Source organism: Oryctolagus cuniculus, chromosome 6 (assembly GCF_051225735.1).
Source record: "Oryctolagus cuniculus isolate XC-2025 breed Fujian yellow rabbit chromosome 6, ASM5122573v1, whole genome shotgun sequence".
NCBI lineage: Eukaryota > Metazoa > Chordata > Mammalia > Lagomorpha > Leporidae > Oryctolagus > Oryctolagus cuniculus.
Genome location: NC_142872.1, coordinates 29,414,585 through 29,439,735, shown reverse-complemented (window position 1 = coordinate 29,439,735; position 25,151 = coordinate 29,414,585). Strand labels below are relative to the sequence as shown.

Genomic DNA, 25,151 nt, shown 5'->3' with positions numbered 1-25,151 from the left:
AAATGTTTCAGTAAAAAGAAAGATTTATAACACCAATGAAGAGATTTTCTATTTTTTACAGGGGTAGAGAACCTTTTTTCTGCTAAGGGCCATATTGATATTTATACTATCATTTGTAAGCCATACAAAATTATCAACTTAAAAATTAGCCAGGTAACAGATTTATTGAATTTGAAGTCCTGCCTGTGGCTACGCTAACAGGACCAGACCAATATTCTGTGGGTATTATATGGCTCATGGGCTGATGTTCCCCACCCCTAGTTTAGATCAACAATAAATAACAGGAAAATCTCACAACTAAAAACGTAGCTCATATTTAGGGGTTACAAACTTCCAACTACATATAACAAAGTACTTTTTGAAGCAACACCTATTAAAAGCACCCACATTACTGAAATATGCTTAGATTACTTATATTACTTACAGGTACATTATAAGAAGAACTGACTTTGCAACTTCAGAACTGTCTTAGTTCAAAATGATATCTGTCCAAAGATCCAGGAGAAGACACTAACTCCAAGGTAATAATTTACTAATCATGAGTAATAAAATGAATGCACAGGTGATACCTTGAATTAATTTCTGCCCCAGCATTAAGCAGAATCTTAATGATATTAACATATCCTCCAGACGCAGCTAGACTCAGTGGTGTATAATCAGACACATTCCTATGTTCCTTATTTGCACCTCGAGCCAGTAGCAAGTCTACTACCTAAAAAGTAAAATGTTAACAGAGAAAGCCAGGTTACACTAAAGGATCAACTTATAATGAAGGAAGCACAAAGAAACAGAACCTACAACTTTCTGTTCCAAATTTCTCACATTTTAATTATTTTCATTGGCCCTAAATATTTAAGTATCAGCATTAGAGAAATGGATTCAAATTAACAGCTTTGAAATCCCTTATATTGAAATAACGAGCTACCCTATTTGCCAAATTTTAAGCAATGAATTTATGTCATATGTATTAGTACTGGGGTTCATCCAACTCAGTAAGTGTAAAAACAAAGAGAATTTGGACTTAAGGGCAAGAAACAGATTCCTAAAAAGAGCATTTATCATTTCCATTCAACATAACCCCATTTCTCTGAAAGTATATGGAATGTGTCAAAATGCATGTAAAATTTATTCATGTATCTAAAATACCATAATCATATGCATATTGAAAAAATATAAGCAAAAATGTTTACAAAATTAAAGTCAACATTAACACACCTCCTGACGTCCACCAGAACACGCCAATGAAAGCGGAGTATCCTTAGTTCGTTCAGACTGTGCTTCTATATCTCCACCTTTATCCAGAAGAATTTCAACAACCCCAACATGCCCTGCTGTTGCAGCCAGGATCAGTGGTGTGAAACCTAAACCAGAATATACAAATGTCAAACAAATTTACATCTTTTACTTACTTAAAAATCCACTATTTTAAAAATTTTTTTTTTTTTTTGACAGGCAGAGTTAGACAGTGAGAGAGAGAAAGACAGAGAAAAAGGTCTTCTTTTTTCCGTTGGTTCACCCTTCTAAGTGGCCACTACAGCTGGTGCGTTGCGGCCGGCGCGCTGTGCTGATCTGGAGCCAGGAGCCAGGTGCCTCCTCCTGGTCTCCCATTCAGGTGCAGGGCCCAAGCACTTGGGCCATCCTCCACTGCCCTCTCGGGCCACAGCAGAGAGCTGGCCTGGAAGAGGAGCAACCGGGACAGAATCCGGCACCCCAACTGGGACTAGAACCTAGGGTACTGGCGCCGCAGGCAGAGGATTAGCCTAGTGAGCCCCGGTGCCAGCCTAAATTTCCTTTTTTTTTTTCTTTTTGACAGGCAGAGTGGACAGTGTGTGTGTGTGTGTGAGAGAGAGAGAGAGAGAGAGAGAGAGAGAGAGAAAGGTCTTCCTTTGCCGTTGGTTCACCCTCCAATGGCCGCCACGGCTAGCGCACTGCGGCCGGCGCACTGCGCTGATCTGATGGCAGGAGCCAGGTACTTCTCCTGGTCTCCCATGGGGTGCAGGGCCCAAGCACTTGGGCCATCCTCCACTGCACTCCCAGGCCATAGCAGAGAGCTGGCCTGGAAGAGGGGTAACCGGGACAGAATCCGGCTCCCTGACCGGGAATAAAACCCGGTGTGCTGGCGCCGCAGGCGGAGGATTAGCCTAGTGAGCCGTGGCACTGGCCTAAATTTCCTTTTAATAAAGAAAAAAAGCCTTCTGAGCAGATACAAATAACCATTTAGTATAAAATTGTTCTAAATCCTTTGTTAGTAACAAAACTCCATAGACTATTGAAAAAAGTAAATGGCAAGTCAATAAAAACTATTGAAATTAATGCCCATAATAAGCTTTGATGCCTCTGTATGAAGTGCCTTTGGGTTAAGAAGCAACCAATTATTGATCTAATTCACTGATGTCTGTCATGTTTTTAATTACTGGAGAATTATTTGCCTATGCAGATTAATGAATCTGGATAGTCCTAACTGAAATGTACATATATATCTAATCACTGAGATGGTCTTGGAACAACTTACTTACAGTGAAAAGGCTACAACTCTTTTCCGGTGTAATTACAGTCAGATTTTACTTCTTACCTTTTTTATCTCTGTGCTCAATTTTAGCATCTCTTGCAATGAGTACAGACACAAGTTCTTCATGACCACCTGCACAAGCTAATGTTAATGCTGTGTCATGATTGCTTTCAGTCTAGAAGAAAAAAAAATTTCTTTAAAGACTTATTTTATTTATTTGAAAGTCAGAGTTGCAGAGAGAGAGGGAGGAAGAGCAGAAAGAGCTTCCGTCTGCTGGTTCACTCCCCAAATGGCCCCAACTGCTGACACTGGGCCTGGCTGAAGCTAGGAGCCAAGAGTTTTAACTGGGTTTCATACGTGGTTGCAGGGGCTCAAGCACCTGGGCCATCTGCTGTTGCTTTCCCAGGTGCATTAGCAGGGAACTGGATTGGAAGCAGAGCAGCCAGGACTCAACTAGAATGCCAGCATCAAAGGTGGTGTCTTTACCCATTAGGCTACAACACTGGCCTTTAGATTTGTTTGTTTGTTTTTACAAAGGGGTTATCAATTGAAAAGCAAATAATATTTCTTTTCCCCATAAAGATACAAAATTTCCCTTTTCAAAGAAAATCATAGCATATAAAATAAATTTAAGTAAAGCAATCTACTCACATGTGCATCAATGTCAACTGATGGATACACAGAGGGGACAGACTGGGAAGCCACATTGCTTGAAGTCTGTGAACAGGATTCAGGTGCAAAACGATCTGCGGTCTGAGAACTGTTTGAACCAGTGGGTACTCTGCTACTCACAGCTGAAAAACAAAATTCATATTGCTACATTTCACTTAAAAGAGTAAGATCATTAGTATACAGAAAAAAACACAGAAAACTGACATTTCTACATCAGTAATACAATACAGTTAAATGATAATCAGATCAATCTACACTCCGGCAAGTAATTTAATTTCTCTGAGTCTCAATTTTCTTTATATACAGTATGTGGATTACAGTCTCTGCAATGGAAAGTTTTGCATACAAAATATTTAACACACTCCCCAATATTTACTGCACACATGGTGCAGTAAATGGTGGTGTTTTTTTTTCCTTTTTTTTTTTTTTTTTTTTTGACAGGCAGAGTGGACAGTGAGAGAGAGAGACACAGGGAAAGGTCTTCCTTTTCCATTGGTTCACCCCCACAATGGCTGCTGCGGCTGGCGCGCTGTGGCCGGTGCACCGAGCTGATCCGAAGCCAGGAGCCAGGTGCTTATCCTGGTCTCCTATGCAGTTGCAGGGCCCAAGGACTTGGGCCATCCTCCACTGCCTTCCCGGGCCACAGCAGAGAGCTGGACTGGAAGAGAAGCAACCGGGACAGAATCCGGTGCCCCGACCGGGACTAGAACCCGGTGCGCCGGCGCCGCAGGTGGAGGATTAGCCTATTGAGCCGCGGCACTGGCCAATAAATGGTAGTTTTCAATGCTGTCTACACAGAAAAAATAATTTCCAATTAAAAAACATTTTACATTTTTATATTTTACTTTGTAAAATCTTTTACATTTTACTTTGTAAAAGGCAAAAATCAGATAAAAATATGTTGTGGATAATGTGGGGAAAAAAGTGGGGGTAGGGGAATAAGGAAGAAAAGCAAACTAGACTACATGATACAAAAACACCACGCAGTACATGTTTTTAAATTTAGTGTTCACTTTGAAAATCTGCTAAAATAAATAAATGAAAATTAAAACATTTTTAAAATTGACAATGAAACTTTCTATTTGGAACCTTAAAATCTAGGTGTGTGAAAACAGAATTAATTGGAGTTGTATATTTCTTGTCTCTGAATATTTCTTATGTTTCAAAAAAGATAAAGTCTGACCCACAGAGCAGGAAACAGGACTCATCTCAGAGGCATGTTTGTGAGTAGTCGAGGAGGAGAATGTATAACACATGCTGAGTATTAAATAAATGTAGCTAGCAGATATTTTATAGGATTGTCGACACTGTTACACTATATTACAAACTACTAAAGAAAGAAAAAACTCAGAAAAAATACAATTAATAATATAAGATTCAATAATAGCAATAACTCTTTATTTTACAAACTTATACCTGTACCTAGACTAGAAGTTAATCAAGGACTTAAAGGAAAATGTAAGCAACTAGTTAGAAAATGTTTTCGGGGTTGGCACTGTGGCATAACTCATAAAGCTTTTGCCCGCAGTGCCAGCATCCAATATAGGCGCTGGTTCGAGTCCCAGCTGAACCACTTCTGATCCAGCTCTCTGCTATGGCCTAGGAAAGCAGTAGAAGATGGCCCAAGTGCTTGGGCCCCTGCACCCACATGGGAGACCCGGAAGAAGCTCCTGGCTCCTGGCTTTGTATTGGCTCAGCTCTGGCTGTTGCATCCATCTGGGAGTAAACCAGCAGATGGAAGACCTCTCTCTCTTTCTCTATGCCTCTGCCTCTCTGTAGCTCTGCCTTTCAAATAAATAAATAAATTTTTATAAAATGAAAATGTTTTCCCCCTACAATTTTTATTTGACTGGAACCCAATCAAGGATACTGTTCACAACAAGTGTGAATCACTCAGTTTAGTATATTTCCAGCTTAAGTAACTCATTTATTATGCTTCTACATGAAGTATCTCCACTTCCTCCCCAATATCTTGGGAATATAAATTTCTACAGCTTCTTTCACTACAAAAATAACATAATTATCCAATGACAAATGGGAAATATTATATATGTATGTTTTACCCATAAAATGGACAATTGAAACAGGGCTTCAAAAATTTAGTTATTCAATGAATTAAAAAGCAGACAGTATTTTGTTACTCCTCAAAATAACTGCTTTGTTTATAAGACAGCTAAAAAAAATACTTTTCAACAGTGGCCCTATAATTAACATATATCATTTTGTTTTTCAGATTATCTTTCTCATTATGAAAAAGGGATATTTAAAACATTTATATAGGTGATTAGAGTGCTATGCCAGAATAGCACTTCTTCACAGAGTTGGCTTTTAAAATATACTTTAATGCATTTAACAACTCTTTCATCAAGTATGTGTTGTAATACGAATACTATACAATTTTTGAGCTACATTATCCTAGAAGATTTTTTCTCCTTATTATAATGATAATCAGGAACATTCCACAGAAAATTACTTTAACAGGATTAATTACAAATAAAAAGTTGTAAAAAGATAAAGCTAGACAGTTGCAAGGTACTTTAAAGTTACATGTGGAATAAAGGTTATACTACAAAAATTATATTAGGACTACATTTTCATAAATCTTAAAATGTTTCCTGCCTCTGAATGACATGTTTCTGAAAATGACTATCACAAAAGTCAAGACATAATTCAAATTAAATTTATATATTACCCTCAGAACGGGAGATATAACAATGAGGTGCAAAACTCTACTTGAATCTTTTGGAAGTTGCAGAACAATAATTTTATAGGCAATATGGAAGATAATAAGTCTTACCATAAAAAATCTTACTGATACAAGATTTATATAAAATATGTTGTGAGATTAAGAAATTTAATTGCTCTGTTATAAATAATAGTAACTTCATTAAGTAATTGCATGTAAATAATATCTATAAATATTAACATTAATTAGATGCTAAAGGCATTTTACTGTAAGCATCTCATTTATGAAGATATCCTATTTTTTAAAAAAAATTTTTTTGACAGGTAGAGTGGACAGTGAGACAGAGAGACAGAGAAAGGTCTTCCTTCCGTTGGTTCATCCCCAAATGGCTGCCATGGCCGGCGCTGCGCTGACCCGAAGCCAGGAGCCAGGTTCTTCCTCCTAGTCTTCCATGCGGGTGCAGGGCCCAAGCAGTTGGGCCATCCTCCACTGCACTCCCTGGCCACAGCAGAGAGCTGGACTGGAATAGGGGCAACCGGGACAGAATCCAGCGCCCTGACCGGGACTAGAACCCGCTGTGCCAGCGCTGCAGGTGGAGGATTAGCCAAGTGAGCCGCGGCGCTGGTGATGTCCTATTTTTTTTAAACCAGCAAAATATGAGAGGTCTTTAAAAGTTTCATGGAAAATGTGCATTATGAAAAAACAAATCATGGATTTCAAGATTATTTTTGTAGCAGACTACATTTATCTTTTGATTCCATCTTCCCATGAACTTTCTGAAGGCCCCTCACACTTTAAACTTGCAACTTCTTTTGGAAAAGGCTATTAAGGTGCCAACAACAGTAACAATACACCCAAAAGTCACAAAAGTATTTTAAAATTTATATGGTATGTCAAATCAATATAAAAATAATGAAGGTAATCTTTATCTAATAGAATTTAGATGGCTAAGGAAATAACAGTATCTTTAACTTAAAACTTAAGTTGAATCAGATGAGTGTATATTACACCTCAGGTTCTTTAACCTGGCTTATCTGAGTTTGAATCATGGTATTTATTAGCATCTTAATTTCCCTAAACCTCAGTTTTTCAAAAGACATATCAGAGCTCAGACAGGGACCTATTTTATAGGGTGAATATCAGTAGCTCACAAGGTAATATATGTGTGTGTGTGTGTGTGTGTGTGTATCAAGCATTCAGCACAAAGGCTGGCATATAAGTACAAACAAACAGCTATTAGTTGAATTTTAACAAATGTTTATGTATTAAGAGTAACAATTTTACTAAGTATTTCTAGAACTACTCAATTACCAAAGCTACTCAGAATTTCTTTAAATCGTTTTGTAAATTTCAAGAACTTGAACTTCAAGAATCACTAGCTATTATGGTTAACTACTGAAGTCTCAACATTCACTATCAGAAGAAAAGGACTGGAGGAATCCTACTCCTAATCAAAGACTTACATATATTCTGTGTGGGACCAAATCAAAGAGAACACATACAGGACTACATACTAGAAGGCTAAGTTAGTCAGCTAATCAAGTAACGGCATGAATAAAACCAAATCATTATGATATGTATTTTTAGAGTAGAACATCAATAGAGAAAACACACTTCTGAATGTAAGGAAATTTATTGCCACTATATATAGGAATTTACATAATATTCTAAAAAGTAAAAGAGATATTATAATTACTCTAAAGTAAAACCTAAAATATATTGTATTCTCTACTAAAATTTAAAAGAAAGTTGGAATTTGAAAACAATTTTAAGTGAAGCCATCTTCTTGAACAAAGAAAATATAATTATTGCTATATATTTATGAACAGCTTCGTGTGAACTCTGAAAAAGACTATATTTCAATTTAAGAACAAATTCCAATGAAATAAGCAAAATTTCACCTTCTATAAATACTACCACAAAGTTGACACCTAGAAGTTCCCTTTAGAGCTGTTTCTAATTCTTAAAAAAAAAAAAAAAAAAAAAAGATTATGACTATAGAGTTTTCTATCAGAAAACTGAAAACTTAATTAAGAATATTATGATGGTACTTACAGAACACTACATCTTAAATATATTATTCCCATTCACCAGTTTCATCATTATTCAAAATAAAGCTTAACATTATAATATCTGCTTTTATCTAGATTAGAAATTAAAACTATAAAAATTGTAATTCATTCATACTTTATAACATCTTTCCATGATAATGACTAAAGCAGCTACAGCCTGAAGCTATAAAAACCCGAATTAAAGAATAAAGAACCTAACTCTTCAAAATACTTCACAGCATTTTACTTTCTTTAAGAAACTAAGACATTCTTCCTCTGCACAGCAATACCTTACTTATCAAAGAAGCCTCAAAGGCAGTCACAATTCTATAACCATTGGAAGTCACACACATGCCCAATAAAATTCCTGATTTATGCAATCTTATTTCACATTTTTAAAGATCCAGTAAAGATTAGGAAGATAAGGGCTCACAAAAGAAGAAAGAAAACTGGGATAGCATTACTGGGATGGGAGGAGGGGAAGAGAATGACAAGCGGAAACAGACAACAGTAAGGGAAAAAAAATGTTGCAATCAAGAGACAGAGGACTGGCCTGCCTTTGAATATCACTCCAGCTACATCTTAGTTGTTGGTCTTCATCCACTGTCAACAGCCATTCTGGCTGCATTTCTGAACTGGGCTCTCATGGAGGTGATACATTCACCAGCCATCTTTAGGAAGGTAAATGATTAATTGCACTGTTTTCCCACTGCTGCAAGGACAATGAAAGGGAAAGTAAACTTGTGCACCTCATTTCAAATCTAGTTGTAATTTTCCACACAACAATAAACAGAAACATATACTTTAAGGTTATAAGGCCTTTCTTTTTATTCTTTACAAAAATGCATGTTGGTGTTTGGGAGTGTATGTGTGTGTTTGTGTGTTTGATATGTCTGTGTGTTTTCATAGACAAAGGTAATGTAAAAATCCCATTCTCAAAATCATTAAGTGGTAGCAAGTTCAATGTACATTAATTTTCTAACCACAAATATTTTAACTGCAATGCTAACTTTTTTCTGAACATCTCATTTAATTAGAAATATTGAAACTCATCTAATAAACTTATACAGAAAAAGCAATGCTATTTAAAATTATGATTTCTAAACATGAAAATCACCAGGACAATTTAATGTATAATCTTATGCAAATATCCTTAAACCCTAAAGGAGTATGGCCATTTTATTTCTTTGCCTTTGCAGTATGACAAAAATGAAGAGTTGGAAACATACTTTTGTGTGTTAGTGCTGTTGAACTTGGTTAAATTCATTTCCAAAATATAAGAAACGAGTAATTTTACAAAGATAGTTCTAAAATGGGAAAGTATAAAGTATATGTTTTTGGAGGGACATGTAAGGAAGTTGAGAACAGAGATTAAAGAGAAACTATTACAGATACATTTCTTAACCCACCTGCTATCAGGTCATCAAGAGTGTCGGTAAGCGTCTGGGCTGGAGTTGCCACCATTAGTCCATCTGGTTCTTGAACTAACAGCCCCTGATCATGTCCAGTAATAGCAATCTGAGGCTGTCCTACAATCTGCTGATTACCTGATAATTTCTGAAGTTCAAGAGAATTTGTCCCGTTAGAACCTAAATCACTGGAAAAGTTACACTGTGGAGATGATAAAGGCTGGACCGGGACAAAATCAATTTGTTCTGCCGATGGTGGAGGCTGTTGCTCATCGTCAACATCATTATCTTTAAATAAGATTGTGTCAACCTGAGGTAACTCTGAAAAGTGATCCTCTGGGAGACTACCATCTCCTTCCCCTTCCGGGAAGACTCCTCTATGAGAGCATTGCTGGTGTAGCGACACTGTGTCTTTCTGACCTTTGGTTTCCAAGTATTCTTTGGTAAATTGCTGCTGTGTTTTCATTTGCAACTGCCTTTCCACTTTCTGCAGTTCTTTCAGTATTTTCTTCTTCTTCTGGACTTGTTCTTCTCTGTTCTTTTTAAGTTCTTCTATCTTATCTTTGTTCAGAGGTTCACCTTGAATTAACTCCAATGACTTAAGCTGTGCTTTTTCAATAGCACTAATTCTTTGTCCCAGTTCATTCAGCTTGCCTTCAGTCTCCTCTACTATGCACTCCAAAGGCTGGTATGGGTGAAAAGGTGGCAGTAGGTCCTGATCTGCTACCTGCAGGGAACTGGACTTCTGCTTGGATGGACCTAAGCACATGAAAAATGTTTGAAAAAGTGCCATGCTAAAAAAAAAAAAAAAATCACTCCCTCCTCCCACACATATGGACCTCCCCCAACAAAGCCCTTATAACTAATGCTGCAGAATGAATGTTCAAAGAGTCACACAAGTGTCAGGCCAATTAAAACCTATACTAAGCTATTTCACACAGCACAATCTAGGATGCTGCCAATTCAAAATGTGAATTTTTAAAAACCTTGTCTTTAGGAGGATTTTCAAAAATAAGAAAATCAAGGCAGAGAAAGGAAAATAAAGAGGAAACAATCTCAAAATCCTTTTGATTAGACTGGATATTTAAAAAAGAACATTTAGGAGTAACAAAATAGGGTTGAGGATACCATTAATGTTAGTTTCACTGTTCATTTAGAATAACTGTTCTTTTAACAACATTAACTATACAAGTAAAGCCTACTACAAGAGACTCAGTTTACACTTCAAAGTAAGCATAAGTGTTGAATTTCAAGCTGGGAAAAAACATTTCTCTTACTATATGAAAACATAATGGAAATCATTTTTTCCAAGATGTATCTTTCTAAAATTCTCCACTAAGTATTTAACACTTCTGTACCCAAACATTACTTTAAACTTACTGACAAAGGACAATTATCCTAATTTCAAATAAAAACACTTCAAATAAAGTCTACCTATGAGAAAGACAATGATGAATCCATATAGGATTACCCATTATGATAGTGAGGCTAAAAATGAAGGAAAATAGTTATTTTAAGGTTTTAAATTACACTTAAACTACTCCCCTTATAACAAGTCCATTAAAAAATAATTATTAATATTGACAACCCTAACAACTAGGAATTAAATTAAGGAAATATGCTTTTTGATGTACAATAACTTACTCTGCAGAAAATTCAAGGTTCTTGTTTAGTAAGAACTCAGACAACTTAGCAACAGGAAGGAATAAACTACTGACACATACTACAATATAGATGACCTCAAAAACATCATGTAAAGTTAAAAAAAAAATCCAGATACAAAAGACCTCATATTGTATAATGCCAATTACATCAAGTTTATAGTAAAAAAGGCACATCTACAGCAACAGAAAGTAGAGTAGTGGTTGCCAGGGTTTATAGCAGTAAAAATAAGGATCAATTCCAAACAGAAACGAGTGCTCATTTAGGAAGGATGGAAAGTTTTTTTGTTTGTTTGTCTGTTTTTTACAGGCAGAGTTAGACAGTGAGAGAGAGAGAGAAAGGTCTTCCTTCCGTTGGTTCACCCCCAAATGGCTGCTACGGCCGTAGCTACACTGATCTGAAGCCAGGAGCCAGGTGCCTCCTCCTGGTCTCCCATTCAGGTGCAGGGGCCCAAGCACTTGGGCCATCCTCCACTGCCTTCCTGGGCCACAGCAGAGAGCTGGCCTGGAAGAGGGGCAACCGGGACAGAATCCGGTGCCCCAACTGGGACTAGAACCTGGGGTGCCGGCACCGCAGGTGGAGGATTAGCCTAGTGAGCCGCAGCACCGGCTAGAAAAGTTGTAAAACCAGATAATGATGGCTATACTTCTTGGTAAATTTACTAAAACTCACTGCACTACATAATCTAAAATGAGTATGCTATGTAAAACACTCTCAAAAAACAAAAAAACCTGTATAAAGACTAGGTAAAAAAAAAAAATTGTCCAGTTTTCTTGAGTGCAGTTAAGATACACGAATAACATGGCAATTTAATACTTTTGTTTAAGGATTTATATTTACTCATTTGAAAGACAGAGAAGGAGAGACAGACAGATCACCTATCCCCTGGTTCACTCCCCAAATGCCTGCAACAACTGTGGCTAGGCCAGGCAGGAGCCAGGAACTTCTTCCAGGTCTCCCATGTGGGTGCAAGGATCCAAGGACTTAATTTTTCCCTAAAAGCGAACTTTAGCCAAGTAATATTCTCTATATTCAACTTTATATTTCTATCTGAACAAAATGCCAGGTAAAGACTAGATTCACTACTTCTATAAGACCTTAAATCTGGGGCTGGTGTGGTGACATAGCAGGTTAAGCTGCTACCTGTGTTGCTGGCATCCCACATGGGTGCCAGTTTGAGTTCCGGCTGTTTCACTTTTGATCTAGCTTCCTGCTAATGGCCTGGGAAAAGCAGTGGAAAATGCCTCAAGTACGTGGGCCCCATGTGGGAGACAGGGAAGAAGCTCCTGGTTCCTGGCTTTGGCCTGGCCCAGCGCCAGCCATTGCAGCCATCTGGGGAAGTAAACCAGCAGATGGAAGATCTCTTTTCTTCCCCTCTCTCTCTGTAACTCTAAAATGAAATAAATCTTTACAAAAAGGCCGTATATCCATGTTTTTTCGTTTGAAGTGTTCAATGACAATCAACAAGTAAGAAAAAGGAGATGCACTGCTTTGAGAAAGCAATGTATAAATCAACTTGCAGGGTAAATAAATTTTCAGTTGTGTAATAAAACATCAACATCAGACATCAACACAGAATTTTAGAAGTTCTGAGAAAACTGACTATTCCTTTACATTTGTTAATTTCAAAATACCTTTCTACATTAAACACTAACCAGATTGGACATTTACATATTTTGAATCTTTATAAAAAGATGACCCAAAATAAGAATGGGATTTTGAGGATAATAACAGGAATGTACCCAGCTTGTTAATAAATATGCAAGAAGCTTGAAGCACAAAATAACTAAGAATAATTTATTTAACTGGATAGGGGGACCTTCCCAGAACAAACATAGCATTAAATAATGTAAGACAATGAAAAGTAATGTACAAAAAGCAGTTCTTCCTCAAAGTGTGAATGCCTGAATGTCTGCAACCATGGAGTTGGTGGAATTGCCTAGATACACATCAAAGCAGTAACCTAAGCTTAGTATCAAGAATAAACCAAGTTGGTAGGGAAAAAAATAGAATGTCACCTAATCTTTCCTAGAAGCTGAAACAACACCAATTATTGGGTAGAGATTGTGACAAGTGTTCTTTTAAGCAATATTATTTTCAACAGGTAGTAGACAGTAATATAACACACCAGAAAATAAAAGGGTTCCATCTCCTCTAGACATCTCCCACTGTCAGACACAAATAAATAAATCTATACAGGGGCAGGCATTTAGCCTAATGGTTAGAATGACAACTATAGTAAGTACCTGGGTTCTGACCTGGTTCTGACTCCTGACTCTAGGTTGCTGCTAATGTAGACCCTGGCAGGCAGTGATGAATGTTCAAGTGATTGGGCTTCTGCCATCCAGATGGGAAACCTGGATTGATTTCCTGGCTCCAGATTTTGGCCTGACCCAGTCCCAGCAGTTATGGGCATTTGGTGAGTAAGCCAGGAGATGGGAGCTCTCTCTCAGTCTCTCAAGTCAATCAAAAACGTGTGTATGTTTGTGTGTGACAGAAACAGTATCACTGAGTAACATTATAAAATATTATTTAGAAATAGGAATAAAGTCACCATCTTTTTTAAAATTTCTATTCTATTCCCTTTGCTTCTCACTTTTCTCCCATCAACAAAACTACAAAAAGTTTATAGCATCAACCACGACATAGAGATAAACAGCTTTTTTTTTTAAATGCACAATGAGGGAATGGGGTGAACATATACAGGTCCAATATTTAGTTCACTGATGAAATGAGCTTAATTCTGCCATCTTTGTATCTAATCAGTATACTCTGCAATAGAAAAATAATGGCCAAATGGCCACAACAGCCAGATCTGTGCCTATTCGAAGCAAGGAGCCAGGAGCTTCCTCTGGGTCTCCCAACCGGGTACAGGGGCCCAAGGACTTGGGCCATCCTCTGCTGCACTCCCAGGTCAGCAGAGAGCTGGATCTGAAGTAGAACAGCTGAGACTCAAACCAGTGCCCATATGGGATGCCGACACCGCAGGCAGCAGCCCTACCTACTATGCCACAGCACCGGCCCCTTAATTCAATTATTTACACTTAAACTTCTATCTTCAATCTTTTTCTCACCACTCTGGAATAATACTTCTTGCTTAACATTTTTAAACATTCTTTTTCCATCACAATATCTCTCTTCTTAAAAATTCTTAATAATTTTCTTCTGCCTTCAGGATAATCTATATTCATGGCCTGTCACTAAATTCATTCAACAACTACTTGAATCTCTAACAAGTAAGGCATGGTGGACCACACAGAGACAAGCAATGTAAATCCTGCCCTTGAGGAGCTTACAGTCTAAGAAGAGAGATAACATTCCACAGAAATCCTTATACTATACAAAGATTTTCATCAAAGAACTTTCTGTGTTGATGAGGAATTTAAGGCAACCTGGGTACCCACCCATCACCGGGAGAAAGAAAAAGTAAAATACGGAGGATACAAAAGGTAAAGTATTGTGTTGCAGGTATAAACAATCTAGAGATAGACACATGGACAGATCATAAAAACAGTGTTGAGTAAAAAAGTAAAAAACAAAGGGTATCTACAGCACAACACCATTTATGCAAATTTAAAATATACACAAAGTAGTAAACATTTTATAAGAACTTTTAAGAACAAAAGGCTGTGCACATCAAAAACTTTAGAATGACTGCTTATGGGAAAGGTAGGAGAATGCAAAGAGGGATAAAAGAGAATAAACAAAACAAAAACCAATCAATCATTATGAAGCACCAAGAACTGAGTATAACTGATATAGCCGTCTATATTTGGGGTCCAAAGGAGAAAGGAATGTGTGGGAAAGACAAGAGCCAGAAGGATGCTAATAAAATACCACAGAAATTCAGAGAAAAGATATTAATACTCTAGCGGGCTTGAGGTATGTTTTATGTTTCCTGTCATTATTTCAATGTTCTGTAGCAGATCAGGTCTAAGCTGTAAGTTTTGCAGATCAAAATGAGTCTTCTTTTCCAGAATGACAGTTAGATGCAAAAAGCAGGGGTATGTATCGGCCCTGTGGTTAAGATCCTCATGTTCCACACTGGAGTGCCTAGGTCGATAGTCAATTCCTCTCCTAACTCCATTTTCTTCAAACAGACCCTGGAAGGCACCATGTGTGAGACCTGGACTGAGTTTTTCAGTTCTACATTTAACCCTTAGTCCAGGTGGGCCCAGGTCACTGTGAGCATCTGGGGAATGAACCAGTACATGGCAACTCTCTCAAATAAATAAATAAATAACAAATGTGGCTGCAATCAAGTTTACACAACTGACTTTAAAAGGCAAAAGTTTTACATTAATTCACTTATTCTTTCCCACCTAATATTTATTACTATAATTAATAAAGCTAAGTACTGCTAGAAAACTGAACATACCACTCTCAGTTGTATATTTTGTTAGGGAGGTGATGCTGAGGCCTCTGTGAAATGCCACTTAGAATCTTGAATTTTTTTTTTTTAAGATTTATTTATTTATTTGAAAGTCAGAGTTACAGAGAGATAATGAGGGAAGGAGGTAGAGGGAGGAAGAGAGAAAAAAATGGTCTTCCATTGATCAGTTCACTCCCCAAATTGTTTCAATGGCACAAGCTGGGCCAGGTCAAATCCAAGAGCCTGGAACTCCATCTGGCTCTCCCATGCAGATGCAGGGGCCCAGGGACTTGGGCCATCTTTTCTGCTGCCTTCCCATGAGCATTAGCACGGAGCTGGATCAAAAGTAGAAGAGCCAGACCACACACTGGTGGTGATACGGGAATGTCAGCCCTTAGGATCTTAAATTCTTGAAGATCAACAATTGATAAATGAGATCAACTGCCTCAACCAGGAGGATATGGATCAAGAAGGATAGAGCTTACAAAATGGTATATAAGGGGCATGAAAGAAGAGTATCTGTTTTTAACAAAGAAGTCAAGTGCACAGAGATGCAGATCTTTGTGAAGACCCTGAAGGGCAAAACCATCGCCCTCAAGACTGTCAAAGCCAAAATCCAAGACAAAGAGAACATCCTGACTGACAAGCAGCATCTGATATTTGCTGGCAAACAGCTGGCAGATGGCCACACTCTTTCCTACTATAATATCCAGAATGAGTCCACCCTGCAGCCAGTGCTTCACTTTTAAGGAGACATCATCGAGTCCTCTTTCCATCAGCTCATGCTGCAGTATAAATGCAACAAGATCATCTGCAGCCTTACATTGCCTGCACGACTCTGCTGTCAACCGCCACAAGAAGAAATGTGGTCACACCAACAACTTCCTCCCTGACAAAGTCAAATAAGGACCCTCCCCCACAGGGTAGCCTCCTGCTCAAGCACCATGAGCAACCTCAATAATGCCTTTTGTTGAATGGACTAGTAAAACAAACAAAGGAAAGAATATCTGAGTAGGGTGTATGTCAAATTCATGGGTAATATTTAAGGGTGTATGCAGGGGCCAGTGCTGTGGCGTAGCAGGTAAAGCCACCACCGTCTGCAGTGCCAGCATCCTATGTGGGTGCCAGTTCTAAATCCTGCTGCTCTACTTCCAATCCAGCTCTCTGATATAGCTTGGGAAGGCAGTAGAATTGGACTAAGTGCCTGGGCCTCTGTATCCGCATGGGAGACCCAGAAGAAGCTCCTGGCTTCAGATCATCCTAGCTCCTGCAGTTACGGCCATTTGGGGAGTGAACCAGCAGACGGAAGGCCCCCCACCACCTCTGCCTGTCTGTAACTCCGCCTTTCAAATAAATAAATACATCTTTTTAAAAAAGAAAAATATTTAAGGGTACAAATATATTTTAAAAGGATGAGAATATAAGTAATAAAAGCATTTATTTATTTGAAACAAACAACAGTAAAATGAAAGACCCTGAAAGGACTAATTGCTAGAAGAGGAAGAGTCCTGAAGAATAAGAATCTATTTCTAATTATATATACTACAGAGAAGTGATATATGGACTGAGAAGACTCAAAACAGTAAAGCAGCAATTTTATTGCTCAAAGGAGCTGGAGATTTAAAAGACAATTTCAGTAGAAAAAAAAATACTATATCTTTAATTACTTAGATAGGTTTTTTCCTATCTTGGTAATTCATTGTGTGCTTTTAAATCATCAGTTGGTTTTTCCTAACTCATAGCCCCAAAATATTCTGTGATAAATATGGTTTGTACTAAAATGACACCTTAACACCGTGTAATATAAGCTTGGTCCTGCATAAATAATCGTTAGGTTGTCAATGCCACTTGGGAGCTGGGCAACAGAAAACACACAAGTGTCTGGATACAAGTATTTTTTTCTTCCTTAATAATTTAGTAAAATGAAAGATTCCTTAGGGTTAGTTCATTTCTACACTATTCAGCAAATAATACAACATTAAAGAAAATAAGATACTCTGCATAAGACACTTGTGTAAGATACATAAGTAAGGAAAAATGACACTTGAGTATCAACTTAAAATCACTACGCAAACATTTCAGTTTGCTTACATATTAACTTTAAAATATTTCATTTTCTATCTACAGATATTTTATCTAGCATATTCCTCTGTCATTTTATTGACTCTATGTTCATTTTTAAAATTATTTCCTTTTCCCAAGCCACAGGGTTTAGCCAAACAAAAACAACAAAAATAGTGGCCATCTGGTTTTAAATATTTTAATAATGCCTATCAACTGGTTATGATTAAATTGTTAAGATTAATTTTAAAAACGCAGGAAAAGTTTGAATAGTTAAGTATCCAATAGAAAAGCGCTAGAATTAGCTGAAGTTAGAGAGACTACAGATAGATATTTCGTATCTGAAATTAATACTCTAGAATCTAAGCAATCTTTGGCAAAGGCCTATAATACTTTTAGTTACTAAAATTGGCATAATTTGAAAGAAGTTTGTTTGTTGTTTTAATAGTCACCTATACTTAATTTTTCTTAAATCATATCATTAAAGATACTTGCTACTTTAATATTATCAGGAACTTAGTTTGCCTAAGTATTTTCATCTATGCCAGATATAGGGTAAACCCAGCAATACATTAACAGAAAAACAGTAAGCCTTTTTTCTAGTACTTATATCTTTTCTATTTTAATAGACTAAGAATATTTAATTTGTGAGAATTATCTACCTCAACTAACAAAAACTATATAGTATTGCATATCATTAACTTTAAAGCACTTTATTTCTTAATTCGGTTAAAAATAAATATTTTAAGGAAAATAATTTAATAGCTAACCTTTCTGTAGTCCTATAAGGGCAGGAGAGTTCTCCTGCAAAGTTCTGTCAGGTTCCTGTGGAGGTACAACCATGGCAAGTGTATGCACTGGTACACGTGGAACCTAAAAAATCAACTCACAAAAAAATATCTCAGATCAAGGAAGAAAACAAAGAACCATAAATAAAACAATGATGCTGTTTTAGATTTTCATCATATACCACCACTTTCACTTTATTTCTTAGAGCTTAAAAATATAAGCTTCGCTTCAGCAAGGAATAATTTCTGAAAATATTTATTGGGCAGACTTAATCTATAATTATGTAGATTATTGTGAGTGAATGAAACTAAATGGAATTAATAGTACTCTCTTGGTAAAGCGAATGTCTTGTTAGTCCCAATTATACCTTGGAGTACAAGTTGAATATTCAGTATTCACTTGCCAATTTACTCATGTTCAAATTCTACATGGGTCAAACGAAAAATAAAAACAAACATATTTCCTGACTTAAGGTATGTTAGCAGTTCTCAAAATAACTGTAGAACAGAATTTGAGATTCCAATGAAATTAATACACTTAAGTGTTTTCTCTGTAATCTTTCCATAATTTCAGATAGTTACTTTAAAATATTTTTAAATCAAGTACCCTGGCCAATTACACCTTCTTGGTTGACAAAAGTCACTATCACTAAGATAATTAAAACTCCCTTGTGAGGTATTAAGGAAAAAACTTCCTTTTGGTTCAAGATCACACTCAAAAATCTCATTAAAAAACAAAGAAAAAAACTTACTTGTAGCATGACAATAACTTGGAATATTTATATTAATGTCTGCTATTAAGTGATTTCTAAAAACCCCTATTTTAACTAAATGAGATAATAAACACTCCATGTATCTTGAAGAAAAAAAATCTTAAAAAGAATTTAGCATCATGATCACCTTAGTATGTAACAGAAAACAAACTCATTTTGCTTAAAACCAGATTCAAATAAAAACTTCCAATCACTTTGAAGAATATTTATATTAACAAATAAGCTCTTATTTTACCTGAGATTGATCTTGAGAAGGTGGGGTAAGCTGAGATACATCTGTAGTAGGAACTGACAGAACATTATTTGGATAATCCAATAGATAAGAAACAACATTAGTATGACCACCCTTTGCTGCTTCAATGAGCATTGTGGAGCCATCCTGAGAAAAATTTAACATCATAATTAATTCTTTATAAATATATTCTTATAATTTGATTTATATACACATTTAATTTCTTAGCAGCTTGCACAAATCAAATATTTAAACAACAGCAGTAAGTACTAAGAAATAAAACATGTTTCTATAATAATGCATATTACTTGATTGACTATTTTACAGTAAAATACCTTGAGTCGATGAGTAGGATCAGCACCATGAGCCAAGAGTAGTTCAACTACTGCCAGGTGGCCTCCTGCACATGCCAACGACACTACTGTATGGTCATTATTGGCTGTAGCCCTATTCACATTGGCACCTTCAAATAAAAATAAACAACAATCTCAGAAAAGAGTAAAATCAGGCCAGTGCACAAATAGTAACATTTTAAAGATCTTTTTAGTGTAACAGATAAAAAAAAAGTACATGAATCAAAAAGTTCACAAATAGTTCACAAATTTTTCACAAAGTGAACACACCTGTGTAACCAGCACCCAGATCAAGAAACAGGACATTCTCCACATACCAAAGTTCCATCTTGTGCCCCCTTTCAGTCAGTACCCCCCCACAAGAGTAACTACTACCCTGACTTTCAAACTGGTTTTAGTTTTTGAGTTTTATATGAATGAAATCATACAAGGTACTCTTTTGTGTCTGGCTTCTTTCGCTCAATATTATATTTGTGAGATTCATCCACAATTGTTGCGTGCAGTTGCAGCTCGTTCATTCAATATCACTTTTAAAATGGAAAATCTAAAAGACTAAGATTGATAAATACATACAGGTTAACATAAGCATCAAGTAATACCATTGTATGTAACTCTCAAAATGTTTCAAAGACACTTTTGACCCAGAAAGTGGCAAAACAGCCAGATCTGAAAGTAGAGAAACAGATGTTTTTAAACCTGTAGTTAAGTGATATGTAATTCCTTATGTCATGGATTTTAAGGGCCAGACAACATGGATATGGAGAAGACAGAAGATTATCCAAAGGCTATTTAGTAAGTTGTTCAACAGCTTTGTACAATAGGACCTGAAGAAAAATCTAAATACACAATATTTTCTTAGCCTCTTTAATTATTTTTATTTTTTAAGAAAGGAAGGTCCAAGTACAGGAAGCACACAGAACTCTTTTTTTTTTTTTTTTTTTAATTTGACTGGTAGAGTTATAGACAGTGAGACAGACAGACAGAGAGAAAGGTCTTCCTTCCGTTGGTTCACTCCCCAAATGGCCACTACAGCCGGAGCTACGCTGACCTGAAGCCAGGAGCCAGGTGCTTCCTCCCGGTCTCCCATGCGGGTGCAGGGGCCCAAGCAGTTGGGCCATCCTCCACTGCCCGCCCGGGCCACAGCAGAGAGCTGGACTGGAAGAGGAGCAACCGGGACTAGAAGCTGGAGCCCATATGGGATGCGGGAGCCGCAGGCGGAGGATTAACCAAGTGAGCCAAGGCACCAGCCCCCTGCCTCTTTTTTAAAAACTGATTTTTGACCCCTTGATAAAGTACTGGTTTTCAGTTCAGCTATAACTTCTAAAGTTTTCAGCTAGAAAGTTTATTATGAATATGCATTCTTCATTAATTTTAGACTCACTTATGTAACAGGAAAATAAGCCAATACATGAAACAACTATTTGAATTTATTTAAATTTCAGAAAACATCCAGATGTACCTAATCCTAACTTCTCAAAAGAACCTTTTAGAAAGAATAAGACAAAGCAATGAACATCCTTACATGAGCAACATGAGATTATTTTTAAAGTTGTTAACCATAAACTAGAAGGTAGTATTGTTTAGCAATTACTATAACCTAGAAAGGCTATAATCAATGTTTGGGTATGATCAGATGCTCTTTTTTAGTAAAGAGGTATAAAAGAGCTCAAAAAGTTATTCATCTATTTCTCACTTCTGTGTGGTTGAGGTAAATAGATTTCACAGATAATATTATAAAACATTATGTAAAAATACATACATTAATTGGCAATAAAAATGTAATATAAAGCAAATCAACCTAGTTTATCTAATTAAAGAAAACAAGTATCTCTAAGAGATAAAATTTCACACTACTTTTTGTTTTACACTAGCTTTTTTTTTTTTTTTAAAGATTTATTTATTTGAAAGTCCAGTTAAGCAGAAAGAGAAGGGAGAGAGAGAGATTGATCTTCCATCTGCAACAGCCAGGGCTAGGCCAGGCTGAAGCTAGGAGCCAGGAGCTTCCTATGGGTCTTCCACTCAGGTGCAGGGATCCAAGCACCACTGTCATCTTCCACTGCTTTCCCCTTCAGCAGGGAGCTGGATTGGAAGTAGAATAGCTGGGACAAGAACTGGCGCCCATATGGGATGCTAGTATTGCAGGCAGTGCCTTAACCTGCTATTATGCCACAATGACAGTCCCTACACTGCATTTTTAATGTTATAAAATATCAGAATTCTGTCAGAGTACAGATGCAAAATTTTTATTTTAAACATGATACCACCTGAGTAGATCTTTCCTGTATTTTACTATCCTATCCTAGGATCTTTCATAAGATATCACAGTACTTCTGATACTATTACAAAGAGTCAAATGAAATTCCTGACATTAGCTTTTTTGACCTGTAAAATGACAAGTTTATACAGCTTGACCTAATACGAGTTCAGCATCATTTCACTTTTCTATAGTAAATAGCCTCCAACTAATTCTTCATCCATCACCTGAACTTCTTTGCTTATATATATTCTCCTATACCAAAGATTTTTTAGAGGAATATAAAAATAAATAAGATCCTTGGATACTCAGTTAATTAAAATGTACCACAACAAGTACCACCATAGCAGACTTTCTCTCTGTCCTTCACCTCTACATCCAAAAGAAATGCCTATCATTAAGTGTTGAACATTTACGTGAACACAGCTAGACACTTCACATTTGGCTTTTCCAATTTTAGGGAATAATCATATGCCATTTTATTGACAGAAATTTAAAACTCAAAACTACTAAAATTCCTTTACCTCACAAATTCTATGCTAGATTAACAAAATAAACCAACAAAAGACTAGAATACAACAGTTATACTTTAGGAAAGCAGTTTTAACATAAACTGCAAACATTTTGAATCTTTATTTCTAGAAATTGTAGCCTCTTGGAAATTATTACTTGTATTTTCTTTACCTTTACTAATAAGAAACTGCACAGTACACAAATGACCAGCTCTTGCAGCTTTCATCAAAGGGGTTCTTCCACCTTCAGATTCATGCTCCTGTTAAAGAAACAGAAAAAATAATCAATAATCCATCAAGGCCAACTGATTAATCACCTTTTAAACATTTAGTACTGTTAGAGAAATAATAAGAATGTAATACTCAATGTAGCCACTCATATTATCTTAATTCCTTCAAATATTTGTAATTAATGGTATACCTTTTTGTGAACAAGTTCTGTTATATATACCAAACAATAACCAGTTAAGATAATACTAATGTTTACTACTTATTAGAAATGACTGCAAATTTCTAATTCTAAGGCTAAAAGTATGTTTTCCCAACTATTTATGTGAACTATGATTAGAAGGACCTGGATCTGATATCAGAAGCCAAAAAGAGCTCTCTCAACAGAAACAAATCCCTGTAGGAGAAACTATAGTATTTTAGGGATAAAAGAAAAAAGAAAAAGAAAAAGATATTAATGGGCATATATTTTTTAAATAGTAGGAATTAAATACCAGAATAATATAGTCAAAAGTAAAAGATGGAATCTTATAATAGCAGAAAGGTTTTTATTCTTTCCAGAAGTTTGCCAGCAAGATGAACAAATGATAAAGTAGTTTCTTAATGGTGACTTATCAAATGCCACTAAAAGGAGTAGTACTGTCTGACAGGACAATCATGAATTCTCATTACATTCATAATCAGTATTATAATGTAGCTGATACTTTACTGCTATGAAAAGTTCTCTCACCTAGTTCTTCTCTCACTATGTATACAAATTCAAATTTCTGTTGTTATAAAGAAAAGTTGATAAATGGTTGTTATATAAAGCTTTAATTCAGCTCTATTCTTTTAATCAATTCAGAAAATCGTTTAGTAACCACAGAGTCAATTTACTATTTTTTAATTATTTTTTCCCCAAAGGATCAGTCAATTTAAAAAATAGGTACTTGGATGGCACCATGGCTCACTAGGCTAATCCTCTGCCTGCGGCACTGCACCCCAGGTTCTGGTCCCAGTTGCTCCTCTTCCATTCCAGCTCTCTGCTGTGGCCCAGGAGTACAGTGGAGGATGACCCAAGTGCTCGGGCCCTGCACCTGCATGGGAGACCAGGGGGAGGCACCTGGCTCCCGGCTTCAGGTCGGCGCAACACGCCCACTGTGGGAGCCACTTAGTGGGTGAACCAATGGAAAAGGAAGACCTTTCTCTCTCTCTTTCACTGTCTAACTCTGCCTGTCAAAAAAAAAAAAAAAAAAAAAAAAGGTACTCAACCTTGCTGGTAGTTCTGGTCAGTTCTGGCCACTATTCTGTACTGAAGAAGTTTCAGGCTGCCCTAGGGCCTTCACCTCAGGCTAATGCTGGACTCAAAGACCCTTCTTCTTTTTTTTTTTTTTTTGACAGGCAGAGTTAGTGTGAGAGAGAGAGAAAGGTCTTCCTTCCGTTGGTTCACCCCCCAAATCCCAAGCACTTAGGCCATCCTCTGCTGCCTTCCCGAGCCACAGCAAAGAGCTGGACTGGAAAAGGTGCAACCGGGACAGAACAGCACCCCAACCGGGACTAGAACCTGGAGTACTGGCGCCACAGGCAGAAGATTAGACTAGTGAGCCTTGGGGCCTGCCTGACCCTTCCCTTTCAAAGCCAAAATCAGCATGGGAAGGAGATGTTTCCAACCACAGAACCTTATTTAAGTGTAATTTAACTTTATTTAAATATATATTGATACGAAAGATGTTTTCTCATCAAGAGACTGCACAATTTGGCAATATGCTTTACTAGTTTTTCTAAACATTATAAAAGCTTGTTTCTTAAAAACAAAAGGCACTCTGCCAACAGAATACAATTTAGTGTTTTTTAAACTGTATTTTACCTGTAACTCAGGCAAAATAACAATAAGAGTAGAATGTCAACCCAATGAGAACTTTGGAGTGTAATGACAGGAATTCCACTATAAAAGAGGTATTTTTTTTTTTTTTACATCTTGATAGTTCACTGCTCAACTGCCTACAAAAATTATCTTATATTTTGACTTGTTATACACACTGATTAAACAAAAATCTATTAGCTATACATTATAGAAGAATGAATAAATATAAGTAATATAAAAAAGGCTTTAGATTTTGAACTTACATTTAAATGGAGGTAAATCTAACATCCTGGCAATTTATTTAAAACAAAATATAAACTATACCTGAGACCTTAGTCAGAAAGATCTAGAAAATTGTCCAGCTTTTCCACTCAATTTTTTTTTTTTTAAGATTTATTTATTTATTTGAAAGGCAGAGTTACAGAGAGGCAGAGGCAGAGAGAGAGAGGTCTTCCATCCACTGGTTCACTTCCCAGATGGCCACAATGGCCAAAGTTGCACGCCAATCCAATGCCAGCAGCCAGGAGCTTCTTCCACGTCTCCCACATGGGTACAGGTGCCCAAACACTTGGGAAATCTTCTATTGCTTTCATAGGCCATAGCAGAGAGCTGGATAGGAAGTGGAGCAGCCAGGACTCAAACCAGCACTCATGTGGGATGCCAGCCCTGCAGGCGGCAGCTTTCCCGCTATGCAACGGCACTGGCCCCACTCAACTTATTTCTGGACTATCATTACAATCAAGCAG

The 25,151-nt window shown here is 36.8% G+C and overlaps 1 protein-coding gene across 6 annotated transcripts in view; it reads right to left on the bottom strand.

The window, feature by feature from the left end:
• ANKHD1 (ankyrin repeat and KH domain containing 1) overlaps positions 1-25,151 on the bottom strand; it is a 143,441-nt gene that overhangs the window by 27,692 nt on the left and 90,598 nt on the right. For all 6 annotated transcript variants that reach the window (XM_051844279.3, XM_051844281.3, XM_051844280.3 and 3 more), the window contains exons 11-19: positions 22,507-22,594; positions 19,551-19,678; positions 19,219-19,362; positions 18,193-18,295; positions 9,328-10,086; positions 3,161-3,303; positions 2,573-2,684; positions 1,216-1,361; positions 570-712 (exon numbers count right to left, since the gene is read on the bottom strand). In XM_051844279.3, the coding sequence (XP_051700239.2) occupies positions 570-712; positions 1,216-1,361; positions 2,573-2,684; positions 3,161-3,303; positions 9,328-10,086; positions 18,193-18,295; positions 19,219-19,362; positions 19,551-19,678; positions 22,507-22,594 (1,766 nt within the window). The remainder of the gene's footprint in view (positions 1-569; positions 713-1,215; positions 1,362-2,572; positions 2,685-3,160; positions 3,304-9,327; positions 10,087-18,192; positions 18,296-19,218; positions 19,363-19,550; positions 19,679-22,506; positions 22,595-25,151) is intronic.